The sequence below is a fragment of the Cornus florida genome, unplaced genomic scaffold, assembly GCF_030987335.1.
Source record: "Cornus florida cultivar Cherokee Brave unplaced genomic scaffold, ASM3098733v1 CherokeeBrave_3.0.0_Hap2_Chr08, whole genome shotgun sequence".
Classification (NCBI taxonomy): Eukaryota; Viridiplantae; Streptophyta; class Magnoliopsida; order Cornales; family Cornaceae; genus Cornus; species Cornus florida.
In genome coordinates this window covers 13316012-13334734 of record NW_026775578.1, presented here as the reverse complement: position 1 = coordinate 13334734, position 18723 = coordinate 13316012, and the positions used below count along the sequence as shown (strand labels likewise).

General features: G+C 32.1%; 4 protein-coding genes across 10 annotated transcripts; 2 read left to right on the top strand and 2 right to left on the bottom strand.

Moving 5' to 3' along the window:
- Nucleotides 1–8968: 8968 nt before the first annotated feature.
- Nucleotides 8969–9743, top strand: LOC132269471 (histone H2B). Its single transcript, XM_059770665.1, has one exon. It carries the CDS (start codon nucleotides 9055–9057, stop codon nucleotides 9496–9498), a length of 444 nt encoding a protein of 147 aa, XP_059626648.1. The 5' UTR covers nucleotides 8969–9054; the 3' UTR covers nucleotides 9499–9743.
- Nucleotides 9744–11454: 1711 nt separating this feature from the next.
- On the bottom strand, nucleotides 11455–11966 carry LOC132269475 (probable E3 ubiquitin-protein ligase RHG1A). Its single transcript, XM_059770670.1, has 2 exons — nucleotides 11835–11966; nucleotides 11455–11681 (listed from the first exon to the last, which is right to left on the bottom strand). The coding sequence occupies exons 1-2, from the start codon at nucleotides 11949–11951 to the stop codon at nucleotides 11556–11558; spliced, it is 243 nt and encodes an 80-aa protein (XP_059626653.1). The 5' UTR covers nucleotides 11952–11966; the 3' UTR covers nucleotides 11455–11555.
- Nucleotides 11967–12058: 92 nt separating this feature from the next.
- Nucleotides 12059–12615, bottom strand: LOC132269741 (uncharacterized). Its single transcript, XM_059770993.1, has 2 exons — nucleotides 12340–12615; nucleotides 12059–12190 (listed from the first exon to the last, which is right to left on the bottom strand). Exons 1-2 carry the CDS (start codon nucleotides 12604–12606, stop codon nucleotides 12059–12061), a joined length of 399 nt encoding a protein of 132 aa, XP_059626976.1. The 5' UTR covers nucleotides 12607–12615.
- A 1862-nt stretch (nucleotides 12616–14477) lies between these two features.
- Nucleotides 14478–17832, top strand: LOC132269469 (protein yippee-like At4g27745). 7 transcript variants are annotated; one of them, XM_059770662.1, is made up of 6 exons: nucleotides 14768–15445; nucleotides 15584–15700; nucleotides 16926–16960; nucleotides 17080–17185; nucleotides 17264–17312; nucleotides 17417–17770. In XM_059770662.1, exons 1-6 carry the CDS (start codon nucleotides 15443–15445, stop codon nucleotides 17536–17538), a joined length of 432 nt encoding a protein of 143 aa, XP_059626645.1. In that variant the 5' UTR covers nucleotides 14768–15442; the 3' UTR covers nucleotides 17539–17770. The 7 variants fall into 7 exon arrangements, 4 of the variants coding, with proteins under 4 accessions (XP_059626644.1, XP_059626645.1, XP_059626646.1 ...); XM_059770663.1 differs by having other exon boundaries at nucleotides 17257–17312; XR_009469508.1 differs by lacking the exon at nucleotides 14768–15445 and adding an exon at nucleotides 14478–14761 and having other exon boundaries at nucleotides 15641–15700; nucleotides 17080–17312; nucleotides 17417–17832.
- Nucleotides 17833–18723: the final 891 nt, after the last annotated feature.

Genomic DNA, 18723 nt, shown 5'->3' with positions numbered 1-18723 from the left:
TTTGTTCTTAGGGCGCACCCCATTATTATTCATGTGGTGTTTGTTTTTAGGGCTCACCTAATATAATTGTGTCAACCTGTTAATAATGTATTATTTATTTTTGGGTTCAACTCGTTTAATTAATTGTGATAAATTAAATTTATAGTATAACATATTTTAATTAATTGTTATTATTTCAATATGCTATAAACAAAACCAAGATGGATATATATGTATAAATATTATTTTTTTCATTGGCAAGTTACTCATTTTTGTCTCTACAAGGACTTGAACGCTTTAACTTCTTTTATTTTTGGGAAGATAAGGAAGTCCTATTGAACTATAACACAAATTATCACCTCATATATAAACTCTCAGTTTCATGACCCAATTTACCTTATATGATCAAGGGAATTGTAAAAAATCATAAACAAATGGTTCTCACATTTCTGTATGTAACTCCTCTAAAATTTTATCCAACTTTTATTTTGAAAGTAGTTTTGAAATTTTATTGGATACATGAGAATAATTGTGAGTAAAATGATGCTTACTATTCAATATGATGTCAACTATAACTGTGTATAAAAATTAAATTAATAAATTAAATCAAACAACAAATAAAAAATATGTTTATGTTTGTAGATCGAGATTAGAATTAGATTTTATATTCACAAGACAATATTTGTGTTGATTTTAGTGTTGAACGGTCTCTACTTAAATTAACAAATCAAATCAAACAACATCTAAAAAATATGTTTGTAAATCAGGTCACATTTATAGTTTATGTTCTCGAGACTACTTGCGTTGGCTCCGTGCTAAACTCATGATTGTCTCGATACGACGATTATCCTTCCTCTAGTAGTAGCAATACTCTTGATAAACATCGAACCAAATAAATGTCATGAGAAAGATCAGAACCACTAAATGTTAATGATATACATATTTAATAATGATATGGTAAAATGATAGATTATTAAAATTAATAATATAATTATTTAATATTCATTTCTATTATTTATATTTAACACAAGGTTTCATAATATTTTATTAGGTAGAACTGATTATTAGTTTAAGAGAAACAAAACTTTTTTTAAAAAATTGATTATATGTTATTGTTGATAATTATTGATTTAAGAGAAAAGTTTTGAGGAAAAATAGCAAGTGTGATAAATTAATTTTTCAGTACGTTTCTTTTTCATTATATTCAAACTTAAAAAAAAAAAAAAAATTAAAAAACCAAAAATTATATATTTCCTTTCTTTCCTAATTTATTTTATTTAAAGAGAAATACTGTTTTTTTTAATGAGCAAATGAAAATAATAAATAGAGACATTTATAGAGAAAGTGGTGCCTATTCGAACAAGAAGCGCGTGCACCTGTTTGCATCACGTTGCACCACTTCGATCCGAACCATTAGTTGCACCTATTTGACTAAAACCCGAATAATTATGCTATTTTGACTTGTGGCTCAAAGAGTAATGCCCGGGTTGACTTTAATCCATTTGGGTTTTAGAATATTTGAACATTTTGGGACAACCTAAAGCCTATATTTATTTTATTTTTATATTTATTATATTTTTATCTGATTTATCATTTCTGATAAACTTGAATGCCTCGATAGATCGGTGGGTTATTATCATCTACTAATTTAACTTTTAACTCTTCTTATCTGGTAAAAATAAAATAAAAATCATTTTTTATAAACAATTTTAAAACAAGTAAATCTGTTATATTTATTGGCGAGGGTTCTAAGTAAATCTGTTATATTTATTAGCGAGGGTTCTAAGTCCTCGTAGAGGTTAAAACGCATTATAACTTTAAATTTGATCCAATGTGTGCTTAATCAAGGATGTTGAAGATATAAAAATTACGTATGGTATAAATAGGTAAGGTGACATTATTACTCCAAAAATGGGTGGAAAAAAACATAATGAAGACAAGTATGGTAAAATATGCAATCGGGGTTTAATGGTATCGGCGACTTCGAAATCCGATGCGAACCAGCTGATTCGGCTTACTCCTCATCTATTTTTGTAAAATAATACAATATGGTGTAATACTAAAAAAATTAAATAATAATACCTCATTCTGTTTCCTTTTATCAAATAATGAAATGTTTTAATATTATTATTTTGTAAATTATTTCATAATGACTAATACTTTTATTTATATTTGTTCCTATTATTTAATGTTAAATTTGTCATTTCATTGCCCAGTTAACCGGTCGGACACGAATAATGAGTTAATGTGATCACTTTTTAAAGTGTAAAGAATTTATTGAAATAAATTGAGAATTTATGATAAAAATTTGAAAATAGTGAGAATTTTTTAAAATTATCTCATAAAAGAAAAAAATAATAATAATAATAAAGAGTGATATGATATTTAATTTTTGTGTCCTTATATCACTTGATTACCTAGAGAGTAGCATAGTCTAAAAGTACAGTATATTTTTGGTGGCACAAGATAATGCACACATCCACCATGTCATATGGACTTGAATTTTAAACCTTTAACTCCAAGAGCATCTCCAAAATTATATTTTTTTTATGGTAAAGTTATATTTTAAGAAGAGTTACAGTGCTAACATGTTATATTTTAGCAATTATGTTTTAATTAGTACATTTCATTCAAAATACTATATTTTAGTAATTATGCTCTAATTGTGCTGACATTTTGACCATTACTTTTCTTATTTTAATCAATGCATTATTCTTACTTTTTCATGTGACTTTCCAGTCCATATCTGCACAAAAATCCAAAAAAAGGCTTAGAGCATCTCCGATCGTTGTACATATATATATATATATTTAAAAATTTGATGTGTCGTAGTAGATTTACAAAAAAAAAAAAAAAAAAATTGAATTATTTATTTTTAGTTTCAACTTTTGTTTTATACCTTTTGTGTAAAAATATATCACTTAATAACAATTAACCAGTGTCGTGCCTGGATCCGACATAATTTTTATAAACTTTCTTAATATAGGGTTGATTAGTTAATGAAATGAGAAAGAGGGAGGAGAAAGGATATACGATGATGTAGTTGTGTAAAAAGGTTATATAAAATACAAAACAATTTTATACATTTGTGTATCTTAACTAGGAGTGGCAATTCGTATTCGTGTTATGTCGATTTAAGGATATTATACTAAATAGGTAAACCTAAACCCAACCCATTTAATAATCGTGTTAAGAATCCTCAATGTTAACCAGACCCGTTTATTAAACAGGTAACGTATTAATACGTTTAATGACCTGTTTATCAAAATAGACATTTAATATTTAATTAAATACTAAATAATAGAAAAAAATTGTCATAATTAACCCAAATATTCAAAATAAAAAGAAAAATCAGAAGGCATGGATAAAGATTATGTTGAAATGACTTAACCATCCATAGTAATTGGGTTTAAACATGTAATATATTACATACGTTATATTCACGATTCTTACATGTTGAATTAAATGGGTTATAAGCAGATTACACGGGTTTAACTCTTCAACCCTAACCCGACACGATTAAGTAAACGGGTTAATCGTGTCAACTCGTTATGACCCAAACTCGTTTATGCCAAACCTGCACCCTTTTAACTCGTGTCATGTCATGTTCTCGTGTCGTGTCGTAATTTATCATCCCTAATCTTAACAGACTGCTGGAGATTTAAAAAAAATATAAAAAATTACACATTATACGTGGCAGTGTATATTATACACAAAAGAGTGTTTTAACAGAATCTCAAGTTCTCAACTTATAACAACCTGCTATATATGAGAAAAGTTTTGAGAATCTCATATTTTGAGAGACTGCATAACATACTATTGGAGTGTATTAGAAAACAAAATCTCCAATATGTTGAGTTTGAGAGGACATTTGAGAAAGCGTTGGAGATCAACACTAAGATAATTTTGAGTTAAGGTTTGTTTGGTTCAATTTTTTAAAATTATTATTTCTCCTTTAGATAATTGAAAGTACAAAATTTGGTTTGGTTGACATTTTTTTTATTAAAAAAGAGTCACTTAAAATATATATTTGTTTTTAAAATAGATTATTTATATAGTTATCAGAAATAAGCTTTTTCACAATTCTTTAAAACTATTTATAGAAAACAAATCAAAGCGAAACAAACATTAATTTTTTTTCCTTTCAATTCCGTGATCTTATTTGGGAAAACTACACATGGGTAAAGTTAGGAGTCCTAAAATAACAAAATGGTATATTTTAAAAGTCTATTTTTTAGTTTGATTAATTTTTAAAAAATAATTACAAATGTATCAAAAATTATTGTTAAAGTCCCAAATACCATCCTTTTAATCTAACATGTTTTTTTGTTGTTGAGACTTGAGAGAGATGCCTCTATATGTTCATCTTGTTTCCTTCTTTAATAAAATTGATTAATTATCAATATATATATATCAAATAAAGTTTTCCTAAATTATTTTTTCAAATTAATTTAGTATATTGTAATTAGACCAAATTCACACAATTATAGAATAAAATAAAATAAATAAAAAAATAAATGTATTAATATAAACCCATATTATTTCGCTAAGAACACAAGGAGCATCACACGATACCAACAAAATAATGTAGCAAGTACTAATCTTTCATTCTCAAGACAATGGTCGTGTTTACCATAAAGCCAAGCAAAAAACTGAAAGAAATCTTGCATGCACCAAGTCATATCGGTCTTAAACCTTATTAAGATTTTATGGTTTCAAAGAGTCTTTTGTGTCTTTAATCGGAATTTTGCAGCATAATATTTGTATGTTTATTGGTAGATTTCTATTGGTAGATTTCTATTGGTACGTTTGTTTCATTTTTTTATTTTTATTTATTTTTTATTTTTTATTTTTAAATTATATAATCTTGTGAATTTGATTCCACTACAAATTATACATGAAATCAATTTGAAAAGATAATTCGGAAAAACTTTCATTGATATATATATACACATAATAAATAAGCAATTTCATTAAAGAAATAAACAAGTAGCACTTAGATAGGCATACATCTCAACAACAAAAAAGCAAGCCACATTATAAAGAGGATATTTGGTATTTTAACAATAATTTTTGATGCATTTGTAATTATTTGGTATAAATCAATCAAATAAAAAATTAAACTTATAAAATAGACTATTTTGTTATTTAGGACTCATAACTCTACCTATGTGTATTTTTTTCATCTTATTTTAATAATTTCATAGCAGAAGAATTTCGAAGTGTGTTAAATAATAACATTATCCTTTTATTTGTAAGAAATAAGTGGAGTGCTGGTGCAATTGTGAGTAACCGATATGAATATTATTATGTTAGAATAACACTATTATGCTCTGTTTAGTAGGGGAAAAAAAAAAATTTTGAATAGAAAGGAGAAAAGAAGGGATGAATGAGCCATCTAGGAAGATATTGTGTATTTTCTTCTTTTTTGTTTGGTTGGATAGAAGAAAAGATAAAACTTGGATAGAAGATAAGATAATATGCTCATAATTTACTTTCATTAAGAGATACGGAAAGATAAATTTTTAATTATTTTTACTATTATATTCAATAATATTTATAATATTATAATTTAGAGAGGATAGTATTGTAATTTAAAATTTGTATAATTTATGATATATTTAATTTAAAATTTCCATAATAGTCCTGTTGTCTTCCTTCTGCCCATTTTTGGGCCGATAAAAATTTGTAAAAAATGTCTTTTCTCTTCTTTTCTTTTTTTTTCTAAAATTTAAAATTTATTTATTTATATCATCTCTACTGGAGAAGCTCGTTAATTTCTTCCTATTTTTTCTCCACTCCCTTTCCTTCCTTCCTATTGAACATAATGATAGGAAAAAATATAAATCTATCCTACCCTCGATAAGATTGATTAGATTTCATTATCAAGGATAATGAAATATGAAGTGGTTCAACAGGTAAGAATAATCCTATTATAACTGGAGGAGGTCAAAAAGATTAAATCATATCCCCGACAAATCTGTCAACAAATCTCTTATGATTTCGCATAAGTAGAAGATAAGATCAACCATCGACATCGGCGGAACGATTTTGATTCCAATCGACAGGCCATTAAAGAAGGTACGACGTAAAAACTATTATTAATCCCTGCCTTCTTTTTTTATTTATTTATTTTTTTTTTCATACCCCTGTGAACAGTACTCTTCATTTGATAAGGGAATAAATCATATGAGTTTCACTCCTTAATAAGGGAATTGAATTTTACAAGTTTTACTCAGCTCATCCCTTTAGTAAGGGAATTGAACTTTACGAGTTTTACTCAACTCACCTCTTTAATAAAATATTTTTATTTATTATCCCTTATTTTAAGGGGATATTAATTACGGGATTCATCCAACCCGGGTCCTTGTAGTACAGGACATTCATTTATTATCCCTTATATTACGGGGATATGGATTACGGGATTCATTCAACCCGGATCCTGATAATACAGGATACTTATCCCTTATAGTCCGGGGATATGGATGACGGGATTTATTCAGCCCAGGTCCTTGTAATACAGGACACTCATTTACTATTCCCTTATAGTATGGGGATACGGATTACGGGATTCACTCAGCCCGGGTCCTTGTAATATAGGACACTCATTTACTATCCCTAATAGTACGGGGATACGGATTACCGAATTCACTCAGTCCGGGTCCTTGTAATACAGGACACTCATTACTATCCCTTATAGTACGGGGATACTGCACGTATAAACTAAAAGGAATTTTATTAAAGACCATCATTGCCTTAAGGCTTATTAAAAACAAAATAACACGTGATGGAGCTACCCTCCATTTAAAATGATTAACTAAGATGCTCCCAGTCTTTATTGTGAATGACTTGATAAGGCTAATTCCAGCCGTGAGACAATTTCTAGTCGGTATACTCATCTGAGTCATTCTCATGATATGTGCTGTCGCTCTGGCTGAAGAACGATTTCTTATATTTGGTATTATTTTCATCCCTGGCGAGAGGGGCTGGCCTCTTCTTGTCCTCTCCTTCATTCCGTGCACTCATGGTGTCTTCAACATTGATGTGTTTTTGCGCTTTGACCAGCAACTTTATCATGTTGGTGGGAGGTTATTTTGATAAGGAGAACAAGAATCTGGAGGTTTGGAGTCCTCATATGAAAACGGTCAAAGCTACCTTGTCGTCCACCTCTTCTACCTGCAACATCTCTGCGTTGAATCGGGTGATGTATTCCCGAATTAACTCTTCCTTTTGTTGCTCCACGGTAAACAGGTAGGTAGCCGGCCTCCTATGCCTCTGACCTGCAATGAAGTGGCTCACAAACTGCTTACTCGATTCTTCGAAGGTGTTGATGGTTCCTGGCTTCAACTTGTTGAACCAAACTCTCGCTGATCCCTTAAGTGTAGTGGGAAAAGCTCGGCACATGATTTCATCTGGCACAACGTGTAAATGCATAAGAGCTTGAAAAGTTTCCAGGTGATCGAGGGGATCTTTGGTCCCATCGAAGCTTTCGAACGAGGGCATCCTGAACTTGCTAAGTAATGGACATTTCATAACGGCGGGGCTGAAAGGAAGGTTGGTCCTTTGTATCAGGTCATCTGCGGCGACAGGACCTTTCCCTTTCATAGCCTGCATTACATCCTCCATTTTCCCGTTGAGATCCTTGATCTGCAAGTCGAGATGGGTAACTTTTTTTGTCTTTTCCTTAAGACAGAAGGTTATGCTTTCAGGAGGTCGGGAACTCCATGGGATAGATGGGTGAACCACCTCTCTATGTCGGGTTCCCACCTGGCTTTGTTCCACTTCAGTCTCGTTTTGGGGGGATGATTATCCTTCTCTTCAAGATTCCCATTACCTCCGTTTAGACTTGAGAGATTTTGTCCTGGAAAGTTTTGTTAAACCGGTGGAACAAGGTGTTGCAAGAGCGTTGCATTTTGCTGGATCAATTGGTTCATACCCTGACTCAGAGTTTGAATCTGCAGTTCTAATGCTGCAAGCCGTGCCTGGTCGTTTGGGACGTCCAGGTTTTCACCCGACTCTACCCTTTGACCAGATCCCTGCGACGGTGTTCCTTCAGTAACCATATCGGATTGCAAACGTATATACCCAACGAGTAATTAATTGATTCAAGGGAATCGTCGTTCCCACAGATGGCGCCAACTGTTGAGGCTGAAATTCGCGCAGTCCGATACGATACCGTTTTCCTGCAAGGAAGAGACTAATTTGATCGTCGGAGAGCTCTTGGCAGGCACCACACCGGTGTCGTCAAGGTTCATCGATCTTCTCCTCTCTTCCTTGCAGGAAAACGGTATCGTATCGGACTGCGTGAATTTCAGCCTCAACACATAACATTAAAGTTTATTTTGTAAACCATTTTTTAAGAACAATGGTATTCTAATTAATAATTCAAAAATCTACCCCAATAGTTAAAGGGCTATAATCTTAAACATATTTAAGTAATAAATATAAGTTTTACTTATAGACTCAAATATTAATTTTTAGATTGTGTAATTAGATTAGTAGCATATGGGAAACACTCATTCATAGTACATATTTGTAATTTAATAGAGAAATTATTAAATAATTATGAAGCATTTGACATATTATTAATAAATTATTGTAAATATATTTTTTCAATGGACTAATACCATATACGTAGTAGTAATAATTTCTCAATTTAACCAGTTTAAACTAAGAAAAAAAAAAAAAAAAAAAAAATAGCTTAAAAACTCGATCCGCATCTCATTGAAACTTTGAAAGTATCTTTTCTCATTTTCATAATTTTTTTTGGGCGAAAATGAAACAGTGATCTGCCCGCCTTAAACAAGGCGCCAATCCAAAATCCGCCTAAACACGGCACAGAGTTTAATAGCATCTCAACCGCTGAATCACTCAATTACCAAAAGAAAAATCCAACGTCCAAACGCTTGCCAACTCATCAATCCGCGTGAAAACTCACTAACCAATAAGATTTTGCCAGTCCCTTTATATAAACTTCGTCCTAACCTACCACTCATTTCAAACTACTCCGTATTTCTACAATAGCCCCTTATCAAATTCCCAATTCTCTCACTTTCTCTCTCTAGACACCCTTCGATGGCACCCAAGGCAGAGAAGAAGCCCGCAGAGAAGAAGCCTGCGGAAGAGAAGAAGACCGTCGCCGAGAAGGCTCCGGCGGAGAAGAAGCCCAAGGCCGGGAAGAAGCTCCCCAAGGAAGGTGGCGCCGCCGCCGGAGACAAGAAGAAAAAGAGGACGAAGAAGAGCGTGGAGACCTACAAGATCTACATCTTCAAGGTCCTGAAGCAGGTCCACCCTGATATCGGTATCTCTAGCAAGGCTATGGGGATCATGAACAGCTTCATCAACGACATCTTCGAGAAGCTCGCACAGGAGTCCTCCAGGCTCGCTCGTTACAACAAGAAGCCCACCATCACCTCTCGGGAGATCCAGACCGCCGTCAGGCTTGTTCTTCCCGGTGAATTGGCCAAGCACGCCGTGTCTGAGGGGACAAAGGCGGTGACCAAGTTTACCAGCTCCTGAAGGTGACCAATTTGTCCTTCAATTGGTTGTGTCTCTGCTTATCTAGGGTTAGGGTTTTAGAATCAGTTTACTATTAGGTTGTTTTTTAATTTTTCCTTTTGGATTTCAGTGTTGCTGTGAATTTGGATCAGCTTGATCCATTTGTTATTGAAGACGTGAATGTAATAGTTTGAAATCTCTCAAGTTTCGTTTGAGTTCATCAATTGACCACCTATAAATAATTATAAATCATTTTCATTTTGTTTTGTGATTTGACTTTTTATTTTTGTTGTTATCGCAACAACAACATTTGATTTCAATTAGTGAAATTGCATTTCGGACTTTATATTTGTTCTCAGAGTTGTTAAATTGGATGTTTTAGCGCTTAGGAAAAACAAAAAGGGTGATATAAGTTTTATTAAAAATACAATTACACACACTCTCAAACCCATCTCAACTAAGAATTACAACCCAACCATCTCTATAGATATACATGTACAGTTTCTGATGGCATGATAACCAAATCCAGATTGGACGGTCTTGAATGTCAATCTCGGATGACCAAGAAAATGAATCCAGTATCCACATTCCTTCTTTTGTCTCTTTAATGCTCTCCTTTGTATTCAATCTATCTTGTATAGTTAGTTTAGAGCTCTGTTAATGTTTTGTGAAGTTAACTGCACTGTTAAAAATCTTGTTGCTTTGGAACTATACTATTGTTTGTGTTTGATTGATTCAAGTTGCAAGGATGGGGAGGTTCTTTCTTGTTCAATACGATCTGTCTCCAGAATTTGACCTCCTCCTGTGTTATTTTTGTGAAGCTCACATTGCTCGCCTGGTAAACACACACACTCTCTCTCTCTCTCCATTGCAGCTAAATATGTACGTACTACTGTAAAGTAAATTATGCCCACGACGACATGTTAATTTTCTGAAAATTGAAACTAGAACAATTCTAAACATCTATGACTTCTTGAATTTCCTTTGCTGTTGAATTTATTTTCATTCTCGAGGGTTTCTTGATGCATATACAGTGTACCTATTATGGAAGGAGTTCATGGTTTGTCATAATCTTTTAAAGCATTTTGTGTGTGGACTATGTGAATATAATTTTGAGCAAAGTTATTTCTCCATGTCCTTCAAGAAGGTGCTAAACTTCAAAAAACATGAGTATTTTTAGATGTATTGTAGGTCAAATTAGATTACAAGAAAAATGTAAAAACACGAGTTCTCTCTCAGCGTGAACAAATAGTATATTTGAATATTTAATTCTAGTACCAGAATAATGTAATTGTAATATTTATAATACTGTGTATTGGCTCACTCCATCCATATAGGATCAAGACAAGAATGGTGATATAGGATCAAGACAAGAATGGTGACGGTGACGGTGACATTACTGTATATGAAAGCATGTACTATATTTTATTTTAACTTTTGAGTAAACATGTTTTCTAAAAGTTCCTATTAAACTGGGAAAATGATTTACTTTTAGATTAACTTTCAAATTGGATCATATTACAGGGGAAAATAAAAAGGCTATGCTTGTATTTACCTGAAAACAAAGAATTGTTATATTATATACAGCTTGCTGCTTCTATTACTTTTGCAATGATGTTCTATTAATTAAAATTTCAGTCACTTAAATATATTCACGCACACACATTTTATAAAAGCAATGCTGTCTATCATTAAATTGTAATTAAGAGAGGAGGATAGATCACCGGTGGTGGGTGATGAAACTTTTTGGTACATATTCAGACGAATCATAATTCAAGAATCCAATTAGTTGAGGAAAGTTGTACAAAATTGTTATCAGAATGGAAAATTTATTAAATGGTTCTGAAACATTGATGTAAAGAAATTGAAGAACGAGTCAAATACAAGACTATAGAGAAATCTTGGTTAAATCAGCAAGATTCAGTGGTTGAGATGGTTAATAAATGAAACAATTGAAATATACAAACACGCGTCGATACATTGTCCACAATAGACATAAGAGAAACAAATGAAATAAACAGAGTCTATACATCATCCTTGGCCTCTCTAAAAGTGGCTTTCTAGCTCTACATGTATGATCAAAAAGGTGTAGCTTTGCAGATAGGGCAAACATTTTTTTCAAGGAGCCACGACTTTATGCAGTCTGCATGATATTCATGTCCGCATCTAAGTCTTCCAATTGTCTCATTCTTTTCATACTCCGCCTGCAAAATTATACGCCATTTTAGTTATTACAACATCAACAGACAAAGAGATGTATGCCTTAAATTAAAACCAAACACAAATGTGACAGAATTGATTGAATTGGTTTGTATGAGACTGAAGATATATGCATATATATATATAGTTTTACGTACTTGGCATATGACACAAATTTCAGGTTCTTCGTCTTGATTCGCAGATGAAACATGGGTTCTCGTGTTAAGCTGATTTACTATGGTTTTCTCTGACAACCCAGTGCTAACCCGGCCCATTCGTTCCTGAAGCTCTAGTGCATCCTGCAAAGTTGCACACGTGTCCTTTTAGTTTTGAAATACATATCTTATTTATGTATAAAATTAAATTAAGAACACATTCAATTTTAACTTGGTATTGTAGATACCTCGTAAGACATATTATCAGGGAAATTATCTGAATTGGGGGTTGCCGGAATGTGAGGCCCGCTTCCACTATAAAGGGAGTAATCTGAAGAATCATCCAGCACGAGCACATCCTACAAACAATATTTTCATGGAATATATTAATTAGTATCCTTAATGTTAGATGGTTAAATAAATATATAAGTAGTGTAATATTTTATATTCAATATGGAAATTAAGGAACTAGATAAAAGTAGTAGAGGAAGAAGATAAATTAACATACATCTTCTGGTAGATAATCTCCGAAAAGGTGTCTCTGGTGTGGCGCTAATTGATGAATGGGTATGAGGCTGTTACTCGAATTCATGGTATAGACCGGAGCCAGAGAAGGACGACCACCTCTTCCTCTGGTTTCAATGTCACGACGATGATGATGATGCTGATGATGATACAAGCTGGGGCGGTTTTCTCTTCTTATTGCTTGCACAGGATGAGGTGAGTGTTGCTGATGACTACTTGTGACCACCATGTGATCATCGATAAATGACATCCGATATTGTTGCCTGCTTTCAATCACATATCAAGATATCCATCGCATCAGAAAAATAATATATATATATATATATATATATATGAACAAGAAACAGAGATAAGTACGTATACAATAAACAACACACAAAAAGTATGTAACTACAAAAGAAAGAAAGAAAGAAATTTATTCAGAAGAAGAAAAATTAAAATAACTTAACAAAATATATAAAACAGATATATATAAATCCACAAGCTACATTAGAATTAGGCCACTACTGTATCAGAATTTTAAATAAGTCCACCCCGAAAGTTAATATATGCACTCATATACAAATTAATATATAATTAAAACATAAGAGAATTGTTACCTTTCCATCCTTTTCCTCTCTGCAAGCCACTGAACGGAAAAATCCAATAGAGTAGAATGAGAAGTAGTGTGTTAGAACTGAAAATCTAAGGGAGTAGAATGAGAAGTATTGTGTTGATGGAAAGGACTATTTATAGATATAGAGATATATATATATTACTTGGTCCTAACACAAAAGGAAAGTTAAGTGAGGATTGTATAATTTCTCTGGACACAAGTTATAGGTAGTCAAACTAGGTCAATCAGAATCTAATTAGATATTGCCACCTAGTAGTTACATTCCGAGCGGTACAAGGATTTGGTTTCCCCGGAATTCTTATTTTTTTTGTTTTTCGGGAAAGTTTCCCCGGAATTCTTCCTAGCGTCTACATATGAAGTCGCAGCTTGAAATGAATAAAACATTTCTCAAAGTGTATTTCCCTCTCCAGAAAGGTCCCTTTTTTTTTTTCATTAATTTTCTTCTTCCTTTCTGTCTACATTGCAAATTCATTTTAAATCATTGCCCTAGAGCTATCCTTCTATTACATACTATATTGTATTCAAATATCTATGATGTGACCAAATATATATATATATATATATATAAACACTTAAACTTGTACTTCTATTATTTTGTCGACAGTAAGTTCTGTTGCATAGTAAATTCTACTAGTATTTTATTTTATTTTATTTTCTTTTTTTTACCCATAACATGTATACAATTCTATAATAATAATATAAAGGGTTAAATGCTCCAAAATGAGGTACGAGTTTATTGCTATGACACTGCTTCAAGATTGATTTAATTTGCCCTCACACCCTAGATAAAATTAAATACCTAAATTACCCGCCGTCTTTACTTTCTTTCTTAACCCACCCTTGATATATATATAGCTAATTCCATAAAACCACCACTATTTTTAAATTTTGATCATAAACTTCCAACTTGTTTCAGAAAACCCTGATACTTTAAAAAGTGATCCGTATTCGATCTGTTAACTAGATTATGAAATGCCAAATTTGACCTTACTATTTAATATTAAATTAAAAATATAATAATTATTTTTAAAGTTACTAAAATACTCCCGTGTCTTCTTCCTCCTCCCCCTCTAAAACTTTTACCCCCTCTCTCTAAACCAAAACCACCACTACTCTCTTCAGCTCTTAATCTTTGTTGTAATATATATATATATATATATATATATATATATATATATTGCAATTATATAGAGTAATTTTAGTATCAATATAATGGGTTAATTTTAGTATAATTGTAATATATATATATATTTCATATCCACAAATCAACCTATATTTATATATGGTGGTTTATTTAATTTATTTTTTTGCGATTTGGTTTGATTTTTAGTTTTAAAAATATAAAATTATTTATAAATAACTTTATTTTAATTTAAATTTCTATAAAATCAAATGGTTTATAGTCATATGTTTTTTATAAATAATAGAATAATAAAATTAATCTCTAAATTACTAGTATATATTATAAGTTTATAACATTTAATAAAACATTTTTGGACGGACAATGTGTATAGTGGGATGAATTTGTTACCATCAGTGAATAAGAGAGCATTTCGGTGGCTATGGGAGCTTCAGCAGTAAGTAATTGAGGAGAGAGAAAAAGAAAAACAGATCCCAACTCAACACTCTCACTCTCTCTCCCTAGAAAATCACCGATGGCACCCAACGCAGAGAGTAAGCCTGCGCCGCCGCCGGAGACGAGAAAAAGAAGAAGAGGTCGGAGAAGAGCATGGAGACCTAAAAGATCTGAGGGGACAAAGGCGATGACCAAGTTTATCAGCTCTTGAAGGTGATCAATTTGTTCATCAATTGCTTGTATCTGTGCGTACCTAGGGTTAGGGTTTTAGAGTTAGTTTATTTGTTTGTATTGTTCCATTTGTGTAGCTGATGGTTTAAGTAGGATTGAGTTGATCAATTGACCGCCTATAAATAATATTTCAATACTGGAATATATTTTTCTGAAGTTATTGTTTGCTAAACAACCAGGAATACTTGAATTTAGATAATAATTTGTCAAAAAAAAAAAAACTTAGATAATAATAATTGTGCTTTTGATCTGTGATTTGACTTTTTGTTTTTTTTACATTTAGGCACGTCAGTGTTGCAAATTAGTTTTAAATGTTAATTAAATGGGTAACATCTTTAGTTTTACAAAATTCAATTTCTCTTAAAATATATTATACAAACCGAATAAAATTGGGTCTTCCTTATTCTTCCTATATATACAAAAAGGTAATATAATTTTTAATCGAAATACAGTTGCAGTACTCTCTCTAACCCATTTCAGACTTCAGAATTGCAACCCTTCTATCTCTATATATACCTGTACAGTTGGCTTCACCTTCTCTCTCTCTCTCTCTCTCTCTCTACATGGCATGGTAACCAAACCCAGTTCGGACCTTCTTGAAGTTCAATCTTTGCTTCCTAAGAATCTGAATCCATCGTCCAAATTCCTTCCTTTGTCCCTTTAATGGTCTGTTTTTGTATTCAAAAAAATCTATCTTGGATTGCTAGTTTAGAGCTCTGTTCTTGTTTGTGAAGTTTTTTGGTCTCTCAAAATTCTTGGTGATTCGGAGCTCCATTAATGTTTGTGTTTGATTAATCCAATTAGGTTGCAACCATGAAAAGGCACGCACTTACTCTTACTGAATTTGATCAACACTTGCAGTTCTCTTTCTGTCGTTCTTGTGAAGCCCACATTGCCTTACAATCAGATTTTGCAGGCGCTGTAAGCACGCACGCACTCTCTCTCTCTCTCTCTCTCTCTCTCTCTCTCTCTTCTTGTTGAATTTTTGGTTGCTGCTCATCATGCAACCACATGTTTATATGTTTGTAACTATATCAATTCTAAATTTCTAGTCTTCTATGATTTGCTTTGCTTGAATACCCTTTTCTGCTGAATTTTTTTTTTCTTTTTCTCTCTCTCTCCCTCTTCTTGTTGAATTTTTGGTTGCTGCGCATCGTGCAACCACATGTTTATATGTTTGTAACTATATCAATTCTAAATTTCTAGTCTTCTATGGTTGCTTGAATACCCTTTTATGCTGATTTTTTTTTTTTTTTCATTCTCGAGGATTTCTTGATATGTATATAGAGTGCACCTATTGTGGAAGGAGTTCATGACCATTCATGATCTTTTGAAGCATTTTATGTGTATGTGCTGTGTGAATGTTGTATTTCTTTTGAAGCATTTTAAGTATTTCTTTTTGTATTTCTTGATATGTATTTCTCAAAATACCTCAAAAATATTAAACTAGTTAGACTAACTATGGATATGGTATCCTTGTATTTTCCTTGAAAACAAATAATTGTTTGCATATATAGCTTATACAACTTTTGCAATGATGTCCTGTTAATTAAGATTGCAGTAATTTTTTTATAAATATTATTATTATTATATTTTTATAGAAAAGAAGCAATTGCTGTAGTAGAAGTGATTAAGCAGTCTAATTTGCACATGCTTTACATATATAATGTATTTCATGCAAAAAATCCTCAATGAAATTCCAACTTAAAACCCCGTTCTTGTGGATTGTCTATCATTAAATTGTGATCAAGGGACGAGCATAGATCACCAGTGGTGGATGATGAAATTTTTTTTGGTACATATTCATTAGATGAGGATGATTGTTTTAAAAAGGTTGACACATTGTATTTTCTGTATAATACTACATTTGGTTCTAAATACTTATTGGACCTTTAGTTTAATCAGTTAATGTTTCGGCAAATGCCAAAATTTGGGTAATTTTGTGCTATACTTGTACACACAAGTTGGTGGAATGCACAGGGAAAACTAATGTGATAGTGCAGTAATTGGATTTTGCATAAGCAAGCAATCAACCAGTCTTTTTAAATCATTTACCATGCTTGTTGTTTATCCTTCAGCTTTTGTAGAAAATGCCAATAAAAAAAGAACTCTCTGATCTCACTATTCATTTCCATTTATTTTTCAGGACACCACATACAGTAAAGCCATTTTCCTAGACGCGTAAGAATCATCGTTCTTAACTTTTTTTAAATAAAAAAAAGTAATAATCTGTTCATCATCTTCCTTGTATTATGTCTTAAACATTTAGCATCTGTGGCAACTTACGTGTATGTATACAGTGTCAATGTTGTAATCGATGGCCCAAACCGTCATCGTACGGAAGGTACTAACAAAGTAGCCGATGTTCACTGTACTAGATGCAATACCCTTCTGGGCTCACAATATGTAAGATACTCCCAGAAAAGAGTTTTATCTATTATAATTTTGACTCTGTATAATTCTTCTAATTGTGTGGTATTGAAGTTGGAAACACCGAAGGACGTGTCAGAGCAGGAAGATTTGGACCGTTTTTGTGAGTATTGGAAATCTATGTACCAGTATATATATATATATATCTACAGTGCAATTCAGAGTATTGATCTTCTAATGGATGGTTGTTTCAAAATTTGTGAGCAGCAACGAGCTCCGTTTCTGGAATGGAAGCGCTCCTCTGGCTTGGCAATAATTCAACCAGTTTCAAATACACGGATTGGTCACTGCACAGAGTGACAGGATATCAATTTGAAGGGCTTCATTGAAATATATTTGTCCAATTTTTTTTTCTTCAAGTTAGAAGTGAAAAATTCTTCTTGTTAATTTGGGATATGCAAGTGTTTTTAGTTGAGGAATTCAAATCAGAAGGAACATAATTTGAATATGCATTTTGAAGCCGCTATGATAAGAATCCTGTAATCTGCTTATGGTGTAATATTACTTGTATATCTTAGTTGCTTTAAAATTTTCTTATTACAAGTTTTTGTTTTTTTTCTTCCCTGTGTTGTCTTGTTTTCTACTCTATTAATCTTCTTTATTGGAGAAAGAGTTGGATTCAATTTAGGTTTTGATTGAGAATAGTGTTAAGGTGTGATCGGATGCTTGAAAATGGAATTGGATGATTGAAATTGGAATTGGTGAAATTCGAAAAAAATATTTTAGTATTTTAGTCCAAAGTAGATTATATAGAATTTGTAAGCCGATGTTTCTTATTCCATTGAAGGACATTTGTGGTTCTAACAACTAAAATCTGGAAATTAATATTCTTACATCATTTCTTATTTATTTTTGTCAAGTTGTTAAAATAGTTTTCTCATAAGCCACATAAAGCAAGAGCAGGAGCGAGAGCGAATTTGAGAGCGTGAGCGCGGCAAAATGAAGTAATAAATAGTGAGAATTTGAGCAAGAGCGCATGTGGAGCGTAAGAGCGGGAGCGCGCTGAGCGTGAGAACGATACTTGTTGAAAAAGATTGTGTAACTAACGTTTTTCCTCATGTGTAAGATAAATTTTACTAATATGCTTTTCGAACCAATAGATAAACTCAAATTTGAATGTCAACCTTTTAATTAGGAATAATGATAGGGAGACCGGTGAATTAACCCGAATAAGTATGAATCTGACATGTTTTTGTTCACCCTATCTACTTAAACAGTTTTCAAAAATAATTGTTTAACACGTGATAAGAATGACCAACCAACCACGTCAAATTCAATACTAATTTGGTGATTCATTTTCGATTGCCCTATTATTACTCTTTAATTAGTGGCTAAACAGTGCTCTTATAATTCAAAATTAAATGGGTAACATGTTTACTGTGATAAAATTCAATTTCTGGGTTCAAGTGTACAAGAATTTAAAGCACCTTTGGGGATAGGTATATTCTAACATCATATCGTTCCTCACCAACCAGGAACTATGGGAATGGGGACTCTCAGTATAAGAGAAATTA

Bases quoted from the DNA above. Each gene is read 5' to 3' on its own strand.
- LOC132269741 (XM_059770993.1), bottom strand. From the start codon at position 12,606: ATGTCATTTATCGATGATCACATGGTGGTCACAAGTAGTCATCAGCAA. The intron at 12,191-12,339 runs GTATGTTAATTT...TATTGTTTGTAG, and splicing joins GAGATTATCTACCAGAAGAT to GATGTGCTCGTGCTGGATGA.
- LOC132269475 (XM_059770670.1), bottom strand. From the start codon at position 11,951: ATGGGCCGGGTTAGCACTGGGTTGTCAGAGAAAACCATAGTAAATCAG. The intron at 11,682-11,834 runs GTACGTAAAACT...ATAATTTTGCAG, and splicing joins AAATTTGTGTCATATGCCAA to GCGGAGTATGAAAAGAATGA.
- LOC132269471 (XM_059770665.1), top strand. From the start codon at position 9,055: ATGGCACCCAAGGCAGAGAAGAAGCCCGCAGAGAAGAAGCCTGCGGAA.
- LOC132269469 (XM_059770660.1), top strand. The intron at 15,701-16,925 runs GTAAGCACGCAC...TTTATTTTTCAG, and splicing joins AATCAGATTTTGCAGGCGCT to GACACCACATACAGTAAAGC. The intron at 17,313-17,416 runs GTGAGTATTGGA...ATTTGTGAGCAG, and splicing joins GGAAGATTTGGACCGTTTTT to CAACGAGCTCCGTTTCTGGA.